The sequence below is a fragment of the Podarcis filfolensis genome (assembly GCF_964270895.1).
Source record: "Podarcis filfolensis genome assembly, chromosome: 13".
Taxonomy (NCBI): domain Eukaryota; kingdom Metazoa; phylum Chordata; class Lepidosauria; order Squamata; family Lacertidae; genus Podarcis; species Podarcis filfolensis.
Window position 1 is genome coordinate 29,857,863 of NC_139615.1, and position 19,229 is coordinate 29,877,091.

General features: G+C 45.2%; 1 protein-coding gene across 3 annotated transcripts in view; it reads right to left on the reverse strand.

Annotated features, from left to right (window-relative positions):
- Positions 1-19,229, reverse strand: part of LOC310747836 (acid-sensing ion channel 2) — a 381,589-nt gene that overhangs the window by 33,778 nt on the left and 328,582 nt on the right. For all 3 annotated transcript variants that reach the window (XR_014541020.1, XM_083583117.1, XM_083583118.1), the window contains exon 4: positions 3,738-3,865. Coding sequence is in view for 2 of the 3 variants with exons in the window: in XM_083583117.1 (XP_083439243.1) it covers positions 3,738-3,865 (128 nt within the window). In the remaining variant the exon portion in view is untranslated. The remainder of the gene's footprint in view (positions 1-3,737; positions 3,866-19,229) is intronic.

The following is a 19,229-nucleotide window of genomic DNA, read 5'->3' on the forward strand; positions in this document are numbered from 1 at the left end:
ACGCAGCCAGGACGCGACTTGCTCCTCATTCTGCATGTCCCTGAGCTGGCCATGAGAAGACAGAGAAAGCCAGAAGCCCTTCAACGTGATATAGGTGCTGGAGAGAGTACATTGGAAACTTGGGGGCATTTTCACATGAAGGTTACAGTGGTACCTCAGGTTACAGATGCTTCGGGTTACAGACGCTTCAGGTTACAGACTCCGCTAACGCAGAAATAGTACCTCGGGTTAAGAACAGAATGCTTCAGGATGAGAACAGAAATCGCGTGGCAGCGGCAGCGGGAGGCCCCATTAGCTAAAGTGGTGCTTCGGGTTAAGCACAGTTTCAGGTTAAGAACGGACCTCCAGAACGAATTAAGTTCTTAACCCGAGGTACCACTGTACAGTAGTCTGCACCTACATTTCTTGAATTCTTCTTCTTCTATATCATCATCCTTAGTATTTCAAACCTGAAAATCTCTTTCTAACAAAAATGGATTGGTCAGAAGGCTCATTCGTGTCACAGGTGCCTCTGTTGTGCTTGCTTCCTCCATGTGATCACATGACCATAAATAACGAGAGGCTCAAAGGCAGGGATGGGGAGCCTGCAGCCCTCCCTAGATGTCAGTGGACTCCAGCTCCTATCATCCCAGAGCACCCTGGCTGGGGCTGATGGGAGCTGGAGTCCAACAAGATCTGGAGCAGGGTGGTGCAACACATGGCCTCAATTTTTTGCCGGTCCCTGGCAACATTTGATGCCCCCGCATCAGGCTGCTTTCCCAAAGCTGGTTAAGCGAAGTGCTGGGCTTTGGGACAGAGGTATCAGGGCTCTGACAGGGTCCTAGAGTCCTCCCTTCTTCCTTCCCAAAGCCTAATTAGTGCTTTCTCAGCTTTGGAAAGAAGGTGGGAGGGCTCTAAGACCCTGCCAGAGCCTCGTGTCTCCTTCACAAAGCCTGGTGCTTTGCTTAGCTAGCTTTGGGAAGGCAGCATGAGGGCTGGGGCTGGGGGTGTCAATATTTGGCTTCTTGACCCCCCCCAACAAGGCAGTGTGGGTTCCGTGCCATAGAGCAGGAAGGTCTTGAGAACTGCATCTCTGTGAGGGGACTAGGGGTCACAGAAGAATTCTCAGCGGCCTTAAACAACTGCAGTTTCCAGGATTGGGGGGGGGGGGAGTTGTGGCTGTTCAAAGTGGTATGATGCTGCTTTAAATGTATAATGAAGAAGGGCCATTTCCTGCAACAGAGTCCAGCTTAAAGCTTTTCTCAAACATTCCTAGCCTCATCTGCCACTGTCTTTTTCTGGTGCCTCTTTCTTCCTTCTCTGCTCTCTTTGCCTGGCAAGCCTCCCCCTTTCCCATATCGGCCAGCCCCTGCACTGCCCCCTGTTCTTGTCCTGCTGTTTTCTTCTTCTCCTTCAAGTCCCGTGCCAAAGCCTTTCATGGATCATCTCAGCCCTCCTGCAATCTGCCTCTCCAGCTGCCCTGTGATCTCCACCCCTTTCCCTGTCTTGCAGCTGTGCGGTTTTCATGAATATGGCCATAAAGGTTTCCTCCAAGACAGAGAGGGACGCAACATTTCAACTTGACAGTTTTCACGGCGAATGTAATTGGTCCTAATTGCGACCAGAGTGATCTTACCTGCCCTCCAGACACATATATCCAAATGCTTATTATTAAAAATTTGCATGTGGATGAATGAATAAATGGTGTAGAATTCAACAGAGTCAGTTTCACTCCCTCCCTCTCTTTCTCTATGTGTGGCTGGTAAAACAAGTTTAGTGAAGAGGTGGTAACTTTACATTCACAGGTCTTGAGACTCAGAGGTTGGCTGTGGGCCCACAGCACCTAATAATGGGTGTATAGGGATAATTATGGGTCATAAGCCCCACTGTTTGCAGGGGAGGGCCCTGGTAATATGGCAAGACTCTGGAAGGATCCTAGGCTCTGGAAGGATCCTAGTAAGGGCTTGCTTCCCAAAGCTGAGCAAGCCCTTACTAGGCTTTGAGAAGGAGACTGGAAGGCACCCCTTTGGTTTGGCGCCCTGTGCGAAGGAACCTGCCACGCTGCCCTCAACCCACACCTGCTGTTTGTAATTGCACATCTGGTTCCGACAATGCACACAGTGGTTGCAAAGTTTGTTAGCACTTCTAAGTACAGTGGTACCTCGGGTTACATACGCTTCAGGTTACATACGCTTCAGGTTACAGACTCCACTAACCCATAAATATTACCTCAGGTTAAGAACCTTGCTTCAGGATAAGAACAGAAACCATGCTCCAGTGGTGCGGCAGCAGCAGGAGGCCCCATTAGCTAAAGTGGTGCTTCAGGTTAAGAACAGTTTCAGGTTAAGAACAGACCTCCAGAATAAATTAAGTACTTAACCCTAGGTACTACTGTAATTTCAGTTCACTGCACTGAATGGTCCACAGTCAGGATTGGACCATTCCTTATCCTCCACTTGAATCGCTGAGCTCTTCTGATGGAGCATGTTTGGTGGTCCCACATGTTCCTCAGGCTTGGCTGGCATTTACCTAGGATGGACCCTTAAGTGTGCTGGGACTGTCCTGCAGTAGAGCTCCTTGCCACCCTGCTCGCTTTCAGGCATCTTCTGAAAACTGTTTTCTTTAGACAGGCCTCTCAAAGCCAAGATCCTCTGCCAACCAGCTTTTGCTAACGTGTCAGATGCTTTTATTGTTGTAACTGTAGTATTGTGTTTTTTAATTTTTCGGATGTATACTGCCTTGTGATATTTTATATGACAGCGTGATCTATAAACATGTAAATAAAATTTTAAAATAAACAAAACAGTTAAACATTTTGCCATCTGAGATGGGAACTCCAAATGACATCCCCTGCTGTTTCAGGGGAGTCGTGCAGAACTTCCTAAAGGATTGTAGTGACTCCCGGTCTGCCTGTTTTATTAAGCATTCATCCTGATTTATTTGCACCAAGTTTACAGGGAAGTTAGATGACAGTCGGCCATTTATCCATTCTGTCTGCGGGGAGGTTAGATGACATTGTATCAATCAAATGTTATCCCACACTTTCAAGTACATTTCCTGTCATTTTCCTTACTGCAAAAAAAGTCAGATTGTGTATTTGTGTGCTGCACCAGTCCTTCATTTTAAATGTTAATTTTGTTATTGAAACCAAGTTAGCTTATTTCTACCCTTTTACATAGTTTTGCATGGACTGGGTTTTTTTTGTGTTTTGTTTTTTTACTTATTGATATGTGGTTATTTCTTTCTTTAAAAAAGAAAAATTATTCAAAAGTTACAATACAGCATTTTCAATGAATATATCCCCTCCATAGACACCTCTGTGGTGATAATGATGATGGCATTAAAATATCCTGTTCTTTCTACAGAATTGTTTCTCATTTGCTTTGAATTGTTATTGTACATTTGATACACTGTGAGTGGCTTTGGGCACAATTGAGTGGAAAGGTGGCATACAAATAAACTGAGGATGGTGAGGAAGGACGATGAATTGCACAACCTGAATTTGTGTGGTTGAATCCCACCCGAAAACAGCAACAGTTTGGAAGCATTCTAAGTCTCATCAGGCAGACCTCTCCCCCATTCTGCCACTGTCCATGCTACTAAAATATTTCCCACTTCAAGTGGCCACTTCTCCTTGCCTTATGGATAGTATTCTCTCAAATGGCAGCTAACCAAGGCAGCCTCAGCCTCTCCTCTCTTTGTGGCCTTAGAAGGAATGACTACAGAATGCGGAAATGTATGAGAAAAGCAGGACTCACTCTTTGCTCTTGCGTGGCTACAAAAGTCTGGAACCCAGGCGCCACGCCAAACCCAAGTTCCTGAACAAACGGCGGCTCAGACTGACTGTGGATCTGGACTTTGACTCCTGCTTCAAATGTTGTTTCATCTGCAAAGAGAACAAAAAAAATGTTAATTAGTTGGGGACGATCTTGTGCTTTCAACACTCAGAAAGGCGATGAGCTTAATCACTACCATAATCAGCACCCCTGCCATCAGAAATGGCAATATCCAAACTTGTCCAAACAGCAATTTTCCAATCTAAGGAACTTCTTATGTAGCTGCTGGCTACATTTCTCCTTACCCTTAGAAATGTGTAATTTTGAGCTATTTCCTCAGTGATAGCCAGAGTCCACATATTCTTGTCCTGTAATGTCTTCCATTTCTGGGCCAAATAAGTTCTATTTGGCCCAGAAATGGGAGACATTATAGGACAAGAATGTGTGGACTCTGGCTATCACAGAGGAATTAACTCAAAATTACACATTTCTAAGGGTAAGGAAGACTTGAATCATTTCTGTACCATATTGCGGTGGGATTTCATCTCTTAGGTCTCCAATTCAGATATACAAAACTCTCTTCCCCCATCAAATTGTGAAATCTGGCTTCCGTCATGTGTTTTACTGCTTTTATTCTTCTATACTATCTGCTATTTATTTATTTGGAAACACAACCTCTGTATTGCTCCTATGTTTTGTAACTTTAGGTTTTGTCATTTATTTGCATTTATTATTTTTTGTTAATAAAATGATTTTTTTCAAAAACCACACTCAAAATGCTGTGAGTTCATCAACACCATTATCATCCCTGACATCAGAAATGTTAATATCCAAAATCAGGTAGGGGGTATGATTCAGGTCTCCAGGACACTCAAGTGTTACTGACCTTAAAGCTACTATCCTTGAATAAAGGCAAGTCAAAGGGAAGCTGCAGCATGAAACTGTTGAATTACAATTCAAGCAACAGGTTCCATGCAAAAATTTGTGAACTGAATCGGAAAAGAGGTTTTCTTTCACATCACATGTGTCAGTGCAACCCGGGGTTTCCCCAGCTTACCTTGCAAGTAGCAGAAAGTGAAGCGGAGGAAACCCTGGACACGACAGCTTCACACCATGCATCTTTTTCACTAGACATTACCAAGGAAACATGGTTACTAGCCTTCATTCACACATCCTTTTCCCATTCCATCACCACCACCAATTTGTCTGGTTGGAGCATCAGTCATTCTTCTCAAAACTCACTAAGCTGTGATTTGTACATAAAACTTCCCAAAAGTGGTCTCAGCCTTAGCTTTTTGCAGACTTGTGTGTGTGTGTTGATTTCATGTTGTGATTTTGGATTGGAGGAACATTTTTTAATGCCTGTGTTCACCTCTTGCAGCCCCCCAAGTTGCTCAGCTGTCTCCCTGCGTCGCAGATGGCAGAGTTGTGCAAGCGATGCCACAGTTTCTATTTCACATTCTGGCAACAAAGATCCATGTTTTTAAAAACCCTCTTCCAGATCAATGTTTGTTCAAACCCCCTTGACACCCAGCCTGTTTCTCATTTGGATAATTCCAGCAGCGTGCTCACAAAATGCAGCAATGAGCTGGCCGTGGTGGTGGGTGGGTGCGAGTCCTCCGCCACTAAACTTCCTTCTAAAAAGGCTTTTACAGATGTGGCACAGAGGACAGCCTATTAAAACATAACCTTTTCAGACTCTGCCTTTCTGTCTCAAAAGCACAAAAACAGCTCAAAGATAAATAGGACACACACACAAAAATAACAATAACACTCCCTTATGTAATGCTAAAAAAGCCTCCCCAGGAACCTGTTGCTTCTGTGAACACGATCTGCCAGCTGGTGGGATTTCTTTGGGGGGGGAGGTTTTCAGTCAATCAGGGGGGTCAAGCTGATCAGTGACAGCTGGCTTGGAAACTAAGCCCTGTCTGAGCAATACTTTTTGCAACTAGGCTGCTCCTTCTGTTGAAAGTCTCACTCCGCATGCATTTGTAAAAGGCGATACACCTTTCCACTCAGGTTGGCAAAAGCCTGACTGTTAAGACGCATGGATTTATCATTACAGCTTGCCATCATTATTTTTTCATGGTGTTATTATGGCTCTCCAGTGTGCAAACATATAAATATTAAAGCCCGAGCCCATCCGTTAGCCAGCCGAGGAAAACAGTTGTGAGGCATAAGGATGAAGCATAGGAAAGGTCCAAGCAAGGGAAAGGAGAAAACCAGGATGAATGGATGCAGCTGTGAGTGCTTTCCTTCAAATCTGGGATGTGTCAAGGCTTCAGGAAGGGGCCTGTTTTCCCCCTCTGCCACACCAGGATTCAGCCCTGGCACACTTAACAAGATAAAATTAGCTAACATGCAGAGTGCATTCACCCCACAGCACTGTGAAATTACACCTTAACTCCAGACGTTTTTGGGAATGGGGAGGGGCTTTCACATCACACTGAAATGACGATGCCAACCCCATACTTCCAAGGAAGGTGAAGGAGAGAAGCCAAAAGCAATGCCACCAAGCCTCACTCCAACTGCATTTCAATGCTTCCCTTTCCATCTGCAGGAAGAAGTCCAGAACTAGGAGAGGGCTCATTTAGATTGTGAGCTTGCCGACAGTAGCCTGGTTATTTTTATTTATGTATGGTGTCTAATAAACACGGGGATCGTTGCAAATGATAAATGACAAAGATGACAATGACAACTTAGTTAACGTCCCAGAAAGACAAAGTGCCAAGTCCCTCGTGAATCTTCCACGCTCTGTTGCTCCCATTTCCTTTCGATGGTGCTGGTGCAAGAGGAAGAACTTTCCCAAAGGACTGTGCTCTCTTGGGTCAAATCTGCCTCTTGCTCCGCTGCCCTTAGGAGAAGATGTGAGCTGAAATGGAGAAGGCATGTTTCAAGCACACAAAATGTGCCCTCTCCTTTGACAGGTTTTTTTTGCACTCCTTTGTGAAAGGAATCGAAGCTGTTCAGAAGCGGGCATCATGTCGGTGGAGAGAACTGAGTTGGCGCTCTGTCAACCTGATGCCTAGCTGAGGCAGAAGGTGACTGGGGCGTGCATTTGGATGCAGTGATGGCACCAACCTAGACAGCTTTAAAAGAGGATTAGGTGAATTCATGGAGACAATCAGCGGCTACTAGCCATGATAGCTATGCTCTGCCTCCACAGTTCAGGGCAGCAATGCTTCTGAATACCAGTTGCTGGAAACCACAGGAGAGGCAGAATGCTCTGTGTTCGAATCCTGCTTGCAGGTTTCCCATAGGCATATGGTCAGCTACTGTGAGAACAGGATGCTGGACTAGATGGGCCACTGTCCTGATCCAGCAGGGCTCTTATGTTCTTAATACATGCATGCATATCTAAATGTGGATGCCACCCATCTTCATAGCATTACTTGCCTAATAGGATTCACACCTTTACCCCCATCGAGCCCCTGCTGGTCGTTCAGAGTGATGCATGAGCATAAAGGCCAAAGGATTCCCAATCAGTGCTGGAAGCCACCAGCACAGCATGACAAAAGAAGGAGAGTTGGCCTGGTTACCTGGACAATGGGGAGGCATTCAACAGGAGGGAAAGGCAACAGGTAGGTTTTCTTTGCCATCAATGATATTATCACACAACTAAATATGTGGCCCTTTGAGACATCGTGCTCACTATGGGAGTCCTGATTGGCTGGGATCACACGGTCCAGAAATCCTTTCATGCACAGCTAAAAATGACACTGAAGTAACAGCAGATTGTGAATACAGGCGCTGTGTAAATATGAGCACACAAAAAATAGGCAAAAGGGTAGAGGGCAGTGTTCTTGTCCAGGCAGTGATCTCAGTCTGGTGAGGTTCTAGCATGGACAGAGGGGGGCTGCAAGGAATGAGTTCAAGTCCCAAGAAGGGGAGCAATGTACTGTCAAGCAACTCCAAGTTCCGGTTCTGGTAAACCTGTCAGGTTTCAATAAAGCCAAGTTAAGCAAAGAGGAGGTCAGCATCTAGTGAGGCAATATCCAAGCAAAACTGGTAGCATCACGGATAGCTCCACAAGAAGCCCAGGCTGAAGAGTCACATGAGCAGAGATAAGTTGGGTAAAATGTCAGTGAGGCCTTGTAGGGCTTCCAAGACAGAGGACCAGACAGCCATGGGCTGCAGAATCTCTCTTTTTAGAAAATTAGGTACGGCAAGGGATAGACTCAAAAATCTCCTTTGGAGACCAGTTGGAGACCAATTTGATGTTCACTTAGAAAGAACATATTGGCTTGTGGCCAAGGCAGCTCATTTGGGCACATGTGCTACTATCATGGTGGGGAGGATCTGCCACCCTTTTGCATCCTTATTTGCAGCTGGCTGGTCAGCAACTGGGGTGGCAGTAAGGCAACACTGAAAAAACAGGTGGTAGTTGGGGAGGTCAAGGATATAGGTAATAGCATCACTAGACTGCTAGTGTCCATAACACACACACACACACACACACACACACACAAAAGTGGCCCCATCTGCTGTAAGCTAAGAAATTGAAGGCAAGGCCAGCCTTCATCTTCTCTGCTTCAAGCCACTTTGTAAAGTGAAGCTGTGATTCCTGACTCCCTGAGTAACAGAAGGTGTCGCAACTAACTGCATTACGCATGCCAGCTATTTTTAGCTGAGCAGATTGCTCTCGCAGCCAAAATCCAGAGGCCATATGCCTCGAGGTGTATTATTAAAAAGCACATTATGTAATATCTAGGACAGGAAAGGTGCTGTCCCTGGAGCCTTATGGAGATCTCACAAACCACAGTAAAAAAAAAAAAAAAGTCAACCTTGTGGCATCATGCCCATCTTGCCAGAAACCAACATGGCAATTATGGAGACATACAGGGGGGACAGATGGATACCATCTCCCTGAAGTCCTTGACTTGGTGCTGTTGCCCATGAACAGGAGCGTGGGAAGCGTGCTGGGGAAAGGCTTTTCGTCTTTCCATGGGAACACCCCAAGCTCACTGAGAGAAGGCTGATGTGTGAAATGCAACTATGTGATTTTGCATTCTCTTTGCTTCCCGCAAGCCAGGAACTCCCTCCCAGAATGCTCCTTTCAAATCCCCGCCTTAAGACCTACCTCTTCTGTGCAAAATCTTTGGCTTAGCCCCTTAGCCCCTATCCCCAAATGAAATCCAAGCAAAGCGTAACTGCACAAGCTCTAATGCGCCCCAGGGCCACCTGCTTCTTTCCCATTCTCCTTGCCCTGTTGAAATTTCGATTGTAAGCTCTTCGGTGCAGGGAGGGTGCTGTGCCTTTTCACGTAGGCCAGTTGTGCTGAGCACCTAGTTGTTGAAAGTTTAGTGTCTCAAAGTGCTGAGGTTCAATACGGTGGGTCTAATTCAGCCGAAGTTAAGAACTGTGAAGCACTACTGATTTCAACTCGAAAACTAAGCCTAGGCTTAAACTTGCTAAGTTGGAATCAATGGTGCTTGATTTTGCCTGAATTGTGCACACTGTATAGATAAACAAATACTGGATTTCATTTCACAGCTCCTTCAGTGCAGGCACCGGATCTACTGAAAGGTATATCCCGACAGCTCTTTTGTGTAAACAGGTGCACCATCTAGTCCTCGAATTATGAGGCAACACCACTCAAATGGGCTCCTACTGACTTTTTATGTAATGTGCATCCTAAAACAAATAACCTTTGCCAATATAAGGACTACTTCACTTTAATTTCAGCTCTCCAGCAGATTTGCAAGTCACAAACAGATGTGGATCTTAAGGCTGTATGGTTTTTCTACAGTTAAGAAGGAGTCCTCTCTAACAACAACAACAACAACAGGGACTGAACCAGGGATAGGCAACAAGGTGCCCCCCCCCCCCAAGGCTGTTGGATTTCAAACTACCATTGGTCCCAACAGGGGTGCCAACTTGAATAAAATATTTTTTTGGAGGGGAAGTCCAGGCAAGACTCTTCCCACATAATCAATCGCAAGATGCAGCGTACACACACCATTTGAATGGCAATGCCCATCAACTTGGGGGTGGGGGGGCTGGTCCACTCAAGTATTTTATTGGGGGGGCTGAAGGTATCTTGGCCCCTAGAAGTTGGCTCCTATGGTCCCAGCCAGCATGGCCAATGGCCAGGCATGATGGGAGTTGGAGTCCAGCAACTTCTGGAGGGCACCATGTTGGCTATCCTTGATATAGAGCATTTCAAATATATTTCATATGCATATTCTCCCGCCAACCCTGTTAGTTAAGCCAGCCTTAGTGTACTGCAAACAGAGGGTTGAGGGAGAAAGGCTAAGTGGCTGTATTAAGGCCACTTGGTGAAATTTGAATTTCTAGCTCACAGCCTTAGCTGCTACTCCACACTAGCTCTCATTCCTCAGTGCTGCTTTTGGGAGAGTAGTTGAAACCACAGCACTTGGCTGAGCCTTACCCTAAACATGTCTGCAAGTTCTGCGACTTCTTCCATCTTACTGCCCCCCTTAAAAAAAAAAAAGTAAACGGGTGGAAATCCAGCCTAAAATAAGAATTCTGAAAAGCTCATGTGCTGCAATTTGAATGCTGGTTGATGCTAAAAACAGAGCGTTCCCCCCCCCCCCCCGGTTTCAGATTTTATTGTGTTGTTTTGCATTTTATTGTTAAATAAATACTGTATCAATATTTGACTTTTTTAAATGTACAATGCCCTGGAATCCATGTTTGGATAAAGGAATAGAAATTAAGTTCAGATTAGAAAATTTGAAAAATAAAATAAATAGTTCACTGACTTATTTAGGGGACAGAGCGAACCCCACTGTGTAGATGGCTTCCATCTACATTGGACCCCTGCCAGTCTCTACACATTTGGCTTCTCTCAGCTGGGTCTGTAATGTCTTGGAGCTTTGCACAGAGATCCTGCACAGTGGTCAGGCAGCAGATTAAGGAGACAGATGGGCTGTCACATATTTTGCGCCTAAAGGGCTAATGTATAACAGAATTTCAATGGACTACGCAAAAAATGTGGTTTTTAAGGAGCAATGCAAGAATGAAAAACTGCATTGTCCAAAACTCACAGGAGAAATGATATGTACTATACACACAAAAATAATGTACAGTACGCTGCAAGTCTATGCATATTTACGCAGGAGTCCTATTGAGGTTAATGGGGCTTACTCTCATTGTAACTACAGAGACTGCAGCCGACAAGGTGTCATGTTACAAACATGTTTTCATTAAAACTGAGCATAATATAGCCACTTACTTCACAGACAAATTGCATCAAAGGGCAGGGATTATGGTAATCACTTACTGTTCAGTTTTGGCCCTTTGGGACACTTTAGCTGCCTGCTGCCCAGATAATTTTGGGATCTTTGTAACGCAAACAACATAAAACGGGGCAGGCAGGGGAGAAGAGAGGGTAGTGGCACCTTTATTAGGACCAATCAAAATGTTATAGGAGCAAGCTTCTGAGTTCTCCAGAACTCATACCTTTCATCAGGCCAGAGGCTAAATAAACTGGCAGAGAAACAGCAGGGACAAAAGGGAGACGAGACTGATGTTTGTCACACCCAATGCAAGCATAACTGGATTGGTCTCACCAGCTACAAGCCAGATTGCAGTTGCACCCAGGACTATAGGAACCAACTAGCAATCACAGCAATTCCCCCATTTTTGAAAATACAAAACCTTGGAGTCACTCACAATTTTGTGACATTGTAGTTAAGACTAATAAAGGGGGTTGTGGATTTGAATTCAGCCCCACCCTCCAATAATAGACCAGAAGAGCCACCAATGATATATGTCTCAGTATTTCCTTAGCTGTCTATTAAAAGAATTAAAAATTAAATACTGCGCTGTATTGCTTTGCTTTTTACCTAACTTGGAATATCACCTCCCTCTCTGAAATGCTTCGGTGTGATTCATAGCTTATTCTGTAGAGAACTGGTCTCTTAGTTTTTGAGTAGGACAGGACTTTGCCAGCCAGACAGTTAACATTTGGAAACATGACACAGACTGCCCTGCCAACCATCTGTACACATAAACAAAAAACCAGGCACAAGTTACCTACTGTACTAGGTACGGTTGGAGATGACGAATCAGGGCTTTAAGCTTTCCTAAACCCACCCGCCACACTCCTGCATTTCTCTGCGACAAAGGCTTGGACAGAGAAAACCACCCACCAGCTTTCATTCAGCTTTGCAAAGTGGATTCCTTGATGCACAACCTTCACTGCGGCAGCTCCCAAAGTCTTGAAATATTCAACAGTCAAAGACTGATGGGCAACCCAGACTCATTAAGAAGCCAGCTGGAGGTAAATGTCATGCTCAAACGCTGCCCTGCTGTCATTGCTCCTCGGCCCCCTTCCCAAATCTTTCTTGTATTAAAAAACGTTTGTTTTAAAGGTTTTATTGATTTTGTCTTTGTTTTTAATGATGACGGCATCATGTATGTTTGTTTTGAATTGGTTTGTGGCCTTTAGCCATGTTATACCTATAATTTTATTTGTACAACACTTGGAGAACTTGTGGTTTATATTTTTTCCAAAGAAAGAAAGAAAGAAAGAAAGAAAGAAAGAAAGAAAGAAAGAAAATCTTTTCTGATTCATTGTTCAGGTACACACCTGAGGTTGTAGGAAATGTATCAGGAAAAAAGCAGGTACTGCTCTCTACAAAGACACTTGCATGTTCAAAGGTTGGGTGTGTTTGCACCAATATTCATCTTGTTCTATTTCATTTCCCTGTTTACAATCTTTAAAATGTCTACCCAGAAGTACTGAATTCAGTGGCACTTGCTCCCAGATAAGTGGGGTTAGGATTCTTATCTCTCTCAAAACAATTTTCACACAGTTGTCTATCAGTATCCTTCTCACCCTGCAAAATGGCAAATTCAGAGTTTTCTTCTTAATTCAATTAACATAGCGTGGTGGTGTGTTCTGCTTTTCTTGGCACCAAAGTTTTAATGTTTTAAGCACGAGGTACATGCAAGCCTGACACTCACCTGTGTTAGGGGCGGGAAACATTTTTAACCCAGGAGCTGCATGCCCTTGTTGCCTACCCTTTGAGGCCAAATGGTGTGTGGAGCCACAGCTGGCAGCAGGAAGGATCATGTTGTCCCACACATACATGCACCACACCTGCATGCAGGATGCAGGTTGTATATTGCAGGGGATTTTGGTTGAGCCATCCCCTCTCAAGCTTCTTATCTAGGAGTGGGAGGCCTACACACAACAGACTTAAATAATTTCCTCTCTCCTGGGAGCCATAGTTCAGTGAGAGCCTAGGGATGTCTAACGGAGAACTTTCATCACCCTGCCAAGATACATTAAAGTGGTGTAAAAATGATGTTTAAGTTATGCCTTGGGAATAATAGCTACCTGTCTTGCACGATTCTTCCAAGGATGAATGAGTTAATTACTGTAATAGCAGCAGCTCCAAAGCTCTCTGCTTTCAGAGATCCCTTTCAACACTGAAATCTGACTGCTGAGAAACTCATGCACACTGTAGAAAATTCTGGGTGGTTTAAGTCCTTCCAGGTGGAGCGCTGGCCAGGGCCATTGAACCTCATTACTGCCTCAGCTGAACCACGAAATCACACATGACTTCTTGGCAAATGGTCTGCCCACCTACAACCATTCAAGTGCACCCAGCGGCCACATGACTCTGGCATCCGTTGTGGCGAATGCCAATGCTACCACTTCAAAACGTGAGAATACCTCTGATGGATCCAACCAAAAGCCGATCTAGTCCAGCATTCTGCTTCCCATGGTGGCCAAGCAGAAGCCTATGGGAAACCCACAAACACTAGGTCTGTCCTCCTGCTGTTCCTCCCCCTGGCATAAGGCATTCAGAGGCGTACACCTTGAAAGATATCCAGGTAGAAAACTGGGATGAAAACTCTCCATGCCAAAATTATGGGATAGCCATTAATCTATGGCAGTCTTCCCCAACCTGTGGCCCTCCAGATGTTGTTGGACTCCAACAGCCCCAGCCAGAGTGACTCATAATCAGGGGGTGATCATTACAACCACAGCCCAAGGTAAGTTATAAAGCGGAAGCTATTTCCAGTGATACTCGGAGCGAGCTCTCTATCCAACTCCAAGAGTGATTCCTCGGCATACTCAATAGCCTCCTGCAGCTGTACACTGCCGGGGAAGATAAGCAGTAGTGAGCAAGTTGTCTTTTGGGAAATGGTCATGGCTCAGTGGTAAAGAGCATGCTCTGCATGCAAAAAGGTCCAGGCAGGGCTGGGAGAGATTCTGGCCTGAAACCGCAGAACGCTATTGCCTGGCAGTGTTTGCAATACTGAGCTAGATGAGCCAGTGAAGGAAGCTTCCTATGTACAGTTACTGATTCTCTCACAGATTATTCCACAGAACCCCTATGATAAAGCTGAGCAATCAAATTATGCAGGGACTTTTCTTGGGCTGGTGGCACCAACTACAAGGGAACTTTCCACTTGCTAAGAAAGTCCCTAAGCTGCTGCATGAGACATCCCAAAGTATCAGAGACATGCACTTTAAAATGACTACCCCATCATTATGAATATTTGCAGAGGACAGCAGCCGCCAGCCACTCATGGAACATTTTCAGCCACTCATGGCAGCTCTGTGGAAAGATATTCTGGGTTGATAGCTAAAGTAACGGGACTGACAGGTACTTGAAAGGAAATGATCCATAATGAATTGAAAAAGATGTTTAAAAGTACTTCTGCTCCCCCCAAAACAGAGTCCTTTCTGTTGGGGATAATTCAGATGGAAATTCCCAGGTGTCAAAAAAAGGTGATTTATGTATGCCACTACTGTGGCCCATGTTTTGTTAGCCCCAAAATGGAAAACAAGCAAAGAAGAATGGCAACTTAAGTTGACAGAGTATGCGCAGCTTGCAGACTTAACATATAGAGTAAGAGAACAAGAAGAGCATACATTTAGAGAAGACTGGAAAACGTTTACTGAATATATGGAAAATAACTGTGTACAGCTGAAAATGCTGGCAGCATTAAGATAAATTCAACAGTGTAAATAAGTTTTGATGGATGCAATAATGGAATACCGAATGGTATCATTTTTGTAAAATGTGCAGGGATTTATGATATGTAAAATGAACCATAGAAAGAGAAGAAGGGAAGTCATAGATATCTCAAGGATGTAAAAATGAGTACTTTAAATTGTAAAACAGAAAATTCGATGAAAATTATACATAAAAGAAGAAAGGAAAGTTGTAGTGTGCTTCATGGAAGGGGCTGATGGCACTGTTGTTTTTATTGTAGTTGTGGTTTGTTATTAATTTTTTAAGTTACCTAAAAATGAAGAAAAACTAGTGACCAAAGGAGCAGAGTCGGACTAGCCATTAGGCCAGATGACGCTGCAGTCCATGGATACCCCAGGTGCCCTGCTACCTCTGCCATTGGTGAAGAAGTGCCACTGCCATTGGTGCTGATTTTGGGCAGGATCAGTGCAATCTTGTCTGAAACTGGCACCAGTGGCAGTGCTGCTTCTCTGCCAGCAGCAGATGTGCCAGGGTAAGCACATGATGGAAGAGCAGGCGGCAGCAGCAAGAGCAGGTAGGTGGTAGTGCGATGGCGGCAAAGGCAGGCAAGGTGGCGCTTCCCATTTTCCCTCTAGCAGCAGCACACGATGTGCTGCCCCTGATAAGGAGTTATAGGATTGTAGAGTTAGAAGGGACCCTGAGGGTTTTCTAGTCCAACCCCCTGCAATGCAGAATCTCAACTAGCTCATGGATGACAGATGGCCACCCGACCTCTGCAGAAAGTAACTTGTCCATACACTTAGATGACCCTCCTCTGTTCCATTGCTGCTTGAAGCAAGGCAAGTCAATGAATGGGTAAAAAGGTCTTCTTGCTTACGGAACAATCTCCTGTTTAGGAAAGTTCACCAGCAGCCTACTCTAATGTCCTTTCGGCTCCTAGCAAAGAGCTTTTAATTTCCCCAGATTTAAAAACCTGCGGTGGAAACTGTTTTAATTGCTCCTGTTTTTCTTCTGCTGTCTCACCTAGTGCAGTCTCAATCTTATTTATTATTGGTAATTTGTCGCTGTAGTTTTAGAATTTGCAGCTACGATTTTGTAGGCCACCCTGGAAACGTTTCATGCTGAAGGGCACAGTTAATACGTTTATAAATTAATTCATAAGAACAGAACTGCATCTTGGACAGTGCTGCTCAGCAGATGGAACTGAACTCATACCAGGGAACTTTCAGCCAGTGAGCTGGCTATTTTGATCATCAAAGTCAGTTCTTCTTGTTCCTCAAAACTCCTTTCCCGCAGCAGCACGTTGCTATTCCTACTCCTAGCCTCTGTACTAGGTTTTCCCCACTATCACTGAGTGCTCTCCCTGCCGCGTTCCCCAGAACACTCCTCCTTTCTGTATTCTGCACCTCCCAGCAACTCTACTTTTTCTAGCAAACAATCCCACACCTCTGCTTAGGAAATATTGGGGAATGGCGGAGGTGGGGGATATTGTGCAGGCGAGCATCTATGCCCCAGGGTTGGATTGCAGCAGAGAAGCGGACAAGCTGGGGGATGGGCAGCCACCGACTCTAGCATGTAGCTGCTGGCACTTCCCATTACTCTCCCCTGTCATTTGCGTCGCGGCAACAATGCTTAATTATTCTTGCAGCAAGCTGAATATTTATAGAAGCTCGTATAATATCCATGTAAATAACCAAATCAGCCGGTTATGATTGTTACGGATATAAATACCCGCTGCTGGCGGCTTTCAAGATGAGACAGGGAAGATGGATTGCCGCCGGCACGTTAGAAGCTTGTTTGGATAAACATTGACATTTGTCAATCTCTCCCTGGGGTCTGAGAATATGTGAAGGGCTTGTGCGGGATGGAACACCATGGAGGAAGAATCTCAGCAGGCGTTTGCAGCCGGTAGCCAGACCCTCAGCCTCAGTTTTGCTGTCACACTTCTTCTTCCTAGTCCCTACAAACCCACGGTAACTGGATAATGCTTTAGGGTGCTTTCATGTATTATGACCCAAAGACTGCCATCCCTAAGCTCATGTACACAAAACTCAATGGAATTTGCTTCTAAGCAAATATGCTAAGGATCATAGTATAAGAGCATGTTTGAGCACCTCCAGTGCTGTGTGTGTGTGTGTGTGTGTGTGTGTGTGTGGGTTGTTAAAGTAGGACAGAAAGTAGAAGAGACACATTTTTAAACTAAGTCTACCATGTAGCCAAATGCACATTACACATTAGAATTGCGGATACAGGAAAAGCTAAGGGCAACATGAGCACCAATGTCCCAAACTGTGAGATTTGTGAATGTAATTAATTTGCACAAAGGGAGGCAATGGGGGCTTGTGACTTCTTGGAAACCACACACTGTTATCTGAATTTCCTGACCTCAGATGCCCTGGGTACTAGCTGTGGTTACTCTATGCTGAAGGGAATGCACTCTCGACATGCATAAATACTCTCTCTTCATTATCACTCTACGGATCCAAGGTTTGAATCCTGGTGCAGAAAACAGATTCTGGGCTTAAGATTTGGTGACCCTCTACATCAAATTAAGCTACAGATGCCAGCTTCCCCACCACCAGTCCTGCACAACTGACACTGGCTCCTGAAATTTTAATATACCCCCCTCAGGCAACCTAGGATGAAGCAGCAGAATTCCGGTTGCTAGATCCAGGAGGACAAGCAACAGAAAATGTACATCATCATGCTATGCTTGCAAAGACCTCAGAGGCACCTGGCTGGTTGATGTTGGAGATCAGAATGCTGGACCAGATGAGCCTTTGATTTGATCCAGCAATTCTTGGGACAATATGGAGCCTGTTATTCAAGGATGTTGCTTCTTGCATAGTTCTATTTCAGTCCTCTTTCTCTGCCCCAACCGTTCCTTCCTCCCCCCCCCCCTTTGTGCCACATTGATTTTCCCTCTCCTTTTTAGTTAGCTGTTCTTTCAGAGCCCCGAAGCACCTTTTCAGAACTTCAGCTGCCTGCCTCTGCGGCTTCCTGCCCCAATGCTGCTGTATGGAGCATCTCCCTGGGCTGTAGGTTACATTTCCTCGGAGCCTGATCATTTCCTCCCTGCTCCTGCCTCCTCAAAGCCTTTCCCCCAGGCCCCTTTCTTGCTGCACCTCACTCCAGTGCAGTGTTAGCTCTGGCTCCCTCCTGTTGGTTTCCTTTCGTAGAGCCGAACAAGATTTTAAGTGATGCAAACAGCCGTCTCCATGGCAGCCCTGTCAGACTCACTCCCCTTACCCCTTTGGGCCAAGAGCCATGGCTGTTCATCACTTGTGTCTTGTGCGCATGCACCAAACTGCAGATCCCATTCACGTTCTCGCTACTTGCCCGCAAGGCACCCTGGGCGAGCTGTCTAGGGCCCCTTTCCCTGCTGCTCCACAGATCCATCACTGTCGCCAAGCCTGCTCTCAGCTGCTCAATCTGAAAAAAACCACTATCAAGAGTCACAAGCCTTGGCGCTGCTGAATGTGCCAGGAATGTGGCTCCCAACCTCTATTAAGCATCGTCCAACAAAACAAGCCTGGGAACAGAGATTAAAATTTCTGGGAAGAGAGGTGCCAGGGGCCAGGCTCAATTTCGCCAGAGAGACGCGGCAGCTGCCACAACAGCTCTGTTTCCAGAGACTATCTGAGGCACTGGCAGGCTGTGGTTATGCTAGTAGCGAGGATGGGTGTCACAGAACGCGAACACAATTTGGCCTGGTTCGCACATGCTTGCTTCACCATCTGATGACACTATTAAAGGCATGCCTTGCGTATGTGAACGGGCCATATCGCAGATAGGATTTTCATCAAATGCAATGCTCTTCAATGGAATCATGTTCATAAACAAACACACACACACATTCAGCCTCAAGTCATAAAGGGTCCAGTAAGGCAGGCCTGGTCTACGCATGAAGAATATGAGATAGCCGAGACAGTCCCGAGGTGGCAAAATGGGACTGTACCACTTCACACTATAGGAGGGTGATCACATTTCACTGCAACAAAAACTCCTTGACTGCTGTGCTGATTTTCTATTTGCAATGAGCAAAGATAACCTCTCTCTCCCTCGTTTTGTTGTTGCTGTTTTTTTAAAGTGCAGCGGTTTCTGTACATGGAATAGCATTCACAGTCAAAAGCGGGGTCCACAGTCATTCTACCACCTGATTCCCCTGCATGTGTAAGACCAGGTCCAAGTGCAGAGCAAATAAGAGAGGGGCATGCATATGCCAAGCATGCCAAACCTTCAAGTCAGAAGGGTTGCTGATCCACTCTGCACATAGTCTGTGGCATTCATGATGACATACCCAACACTTCAGCTCAAAACAGGTTTTGAGGCTAAGCCCTAATAAGCCTTGGCTGAAATGAGATCCTGCCTCTCACACAAGTGCTACTTATAGCAATGTATTCCTCCCCATCCCCTGCACTTGGAAAAAGCAACTTGTAGGGAAGCAGGCATAAAAGTGCTTCAGGCATATATGCCTTTGTAACACTGAAAAGACCAGATATAAGTCTTCGACCTACAACCCTTCCAAAAATCCTTCAATCTTTGGATGATG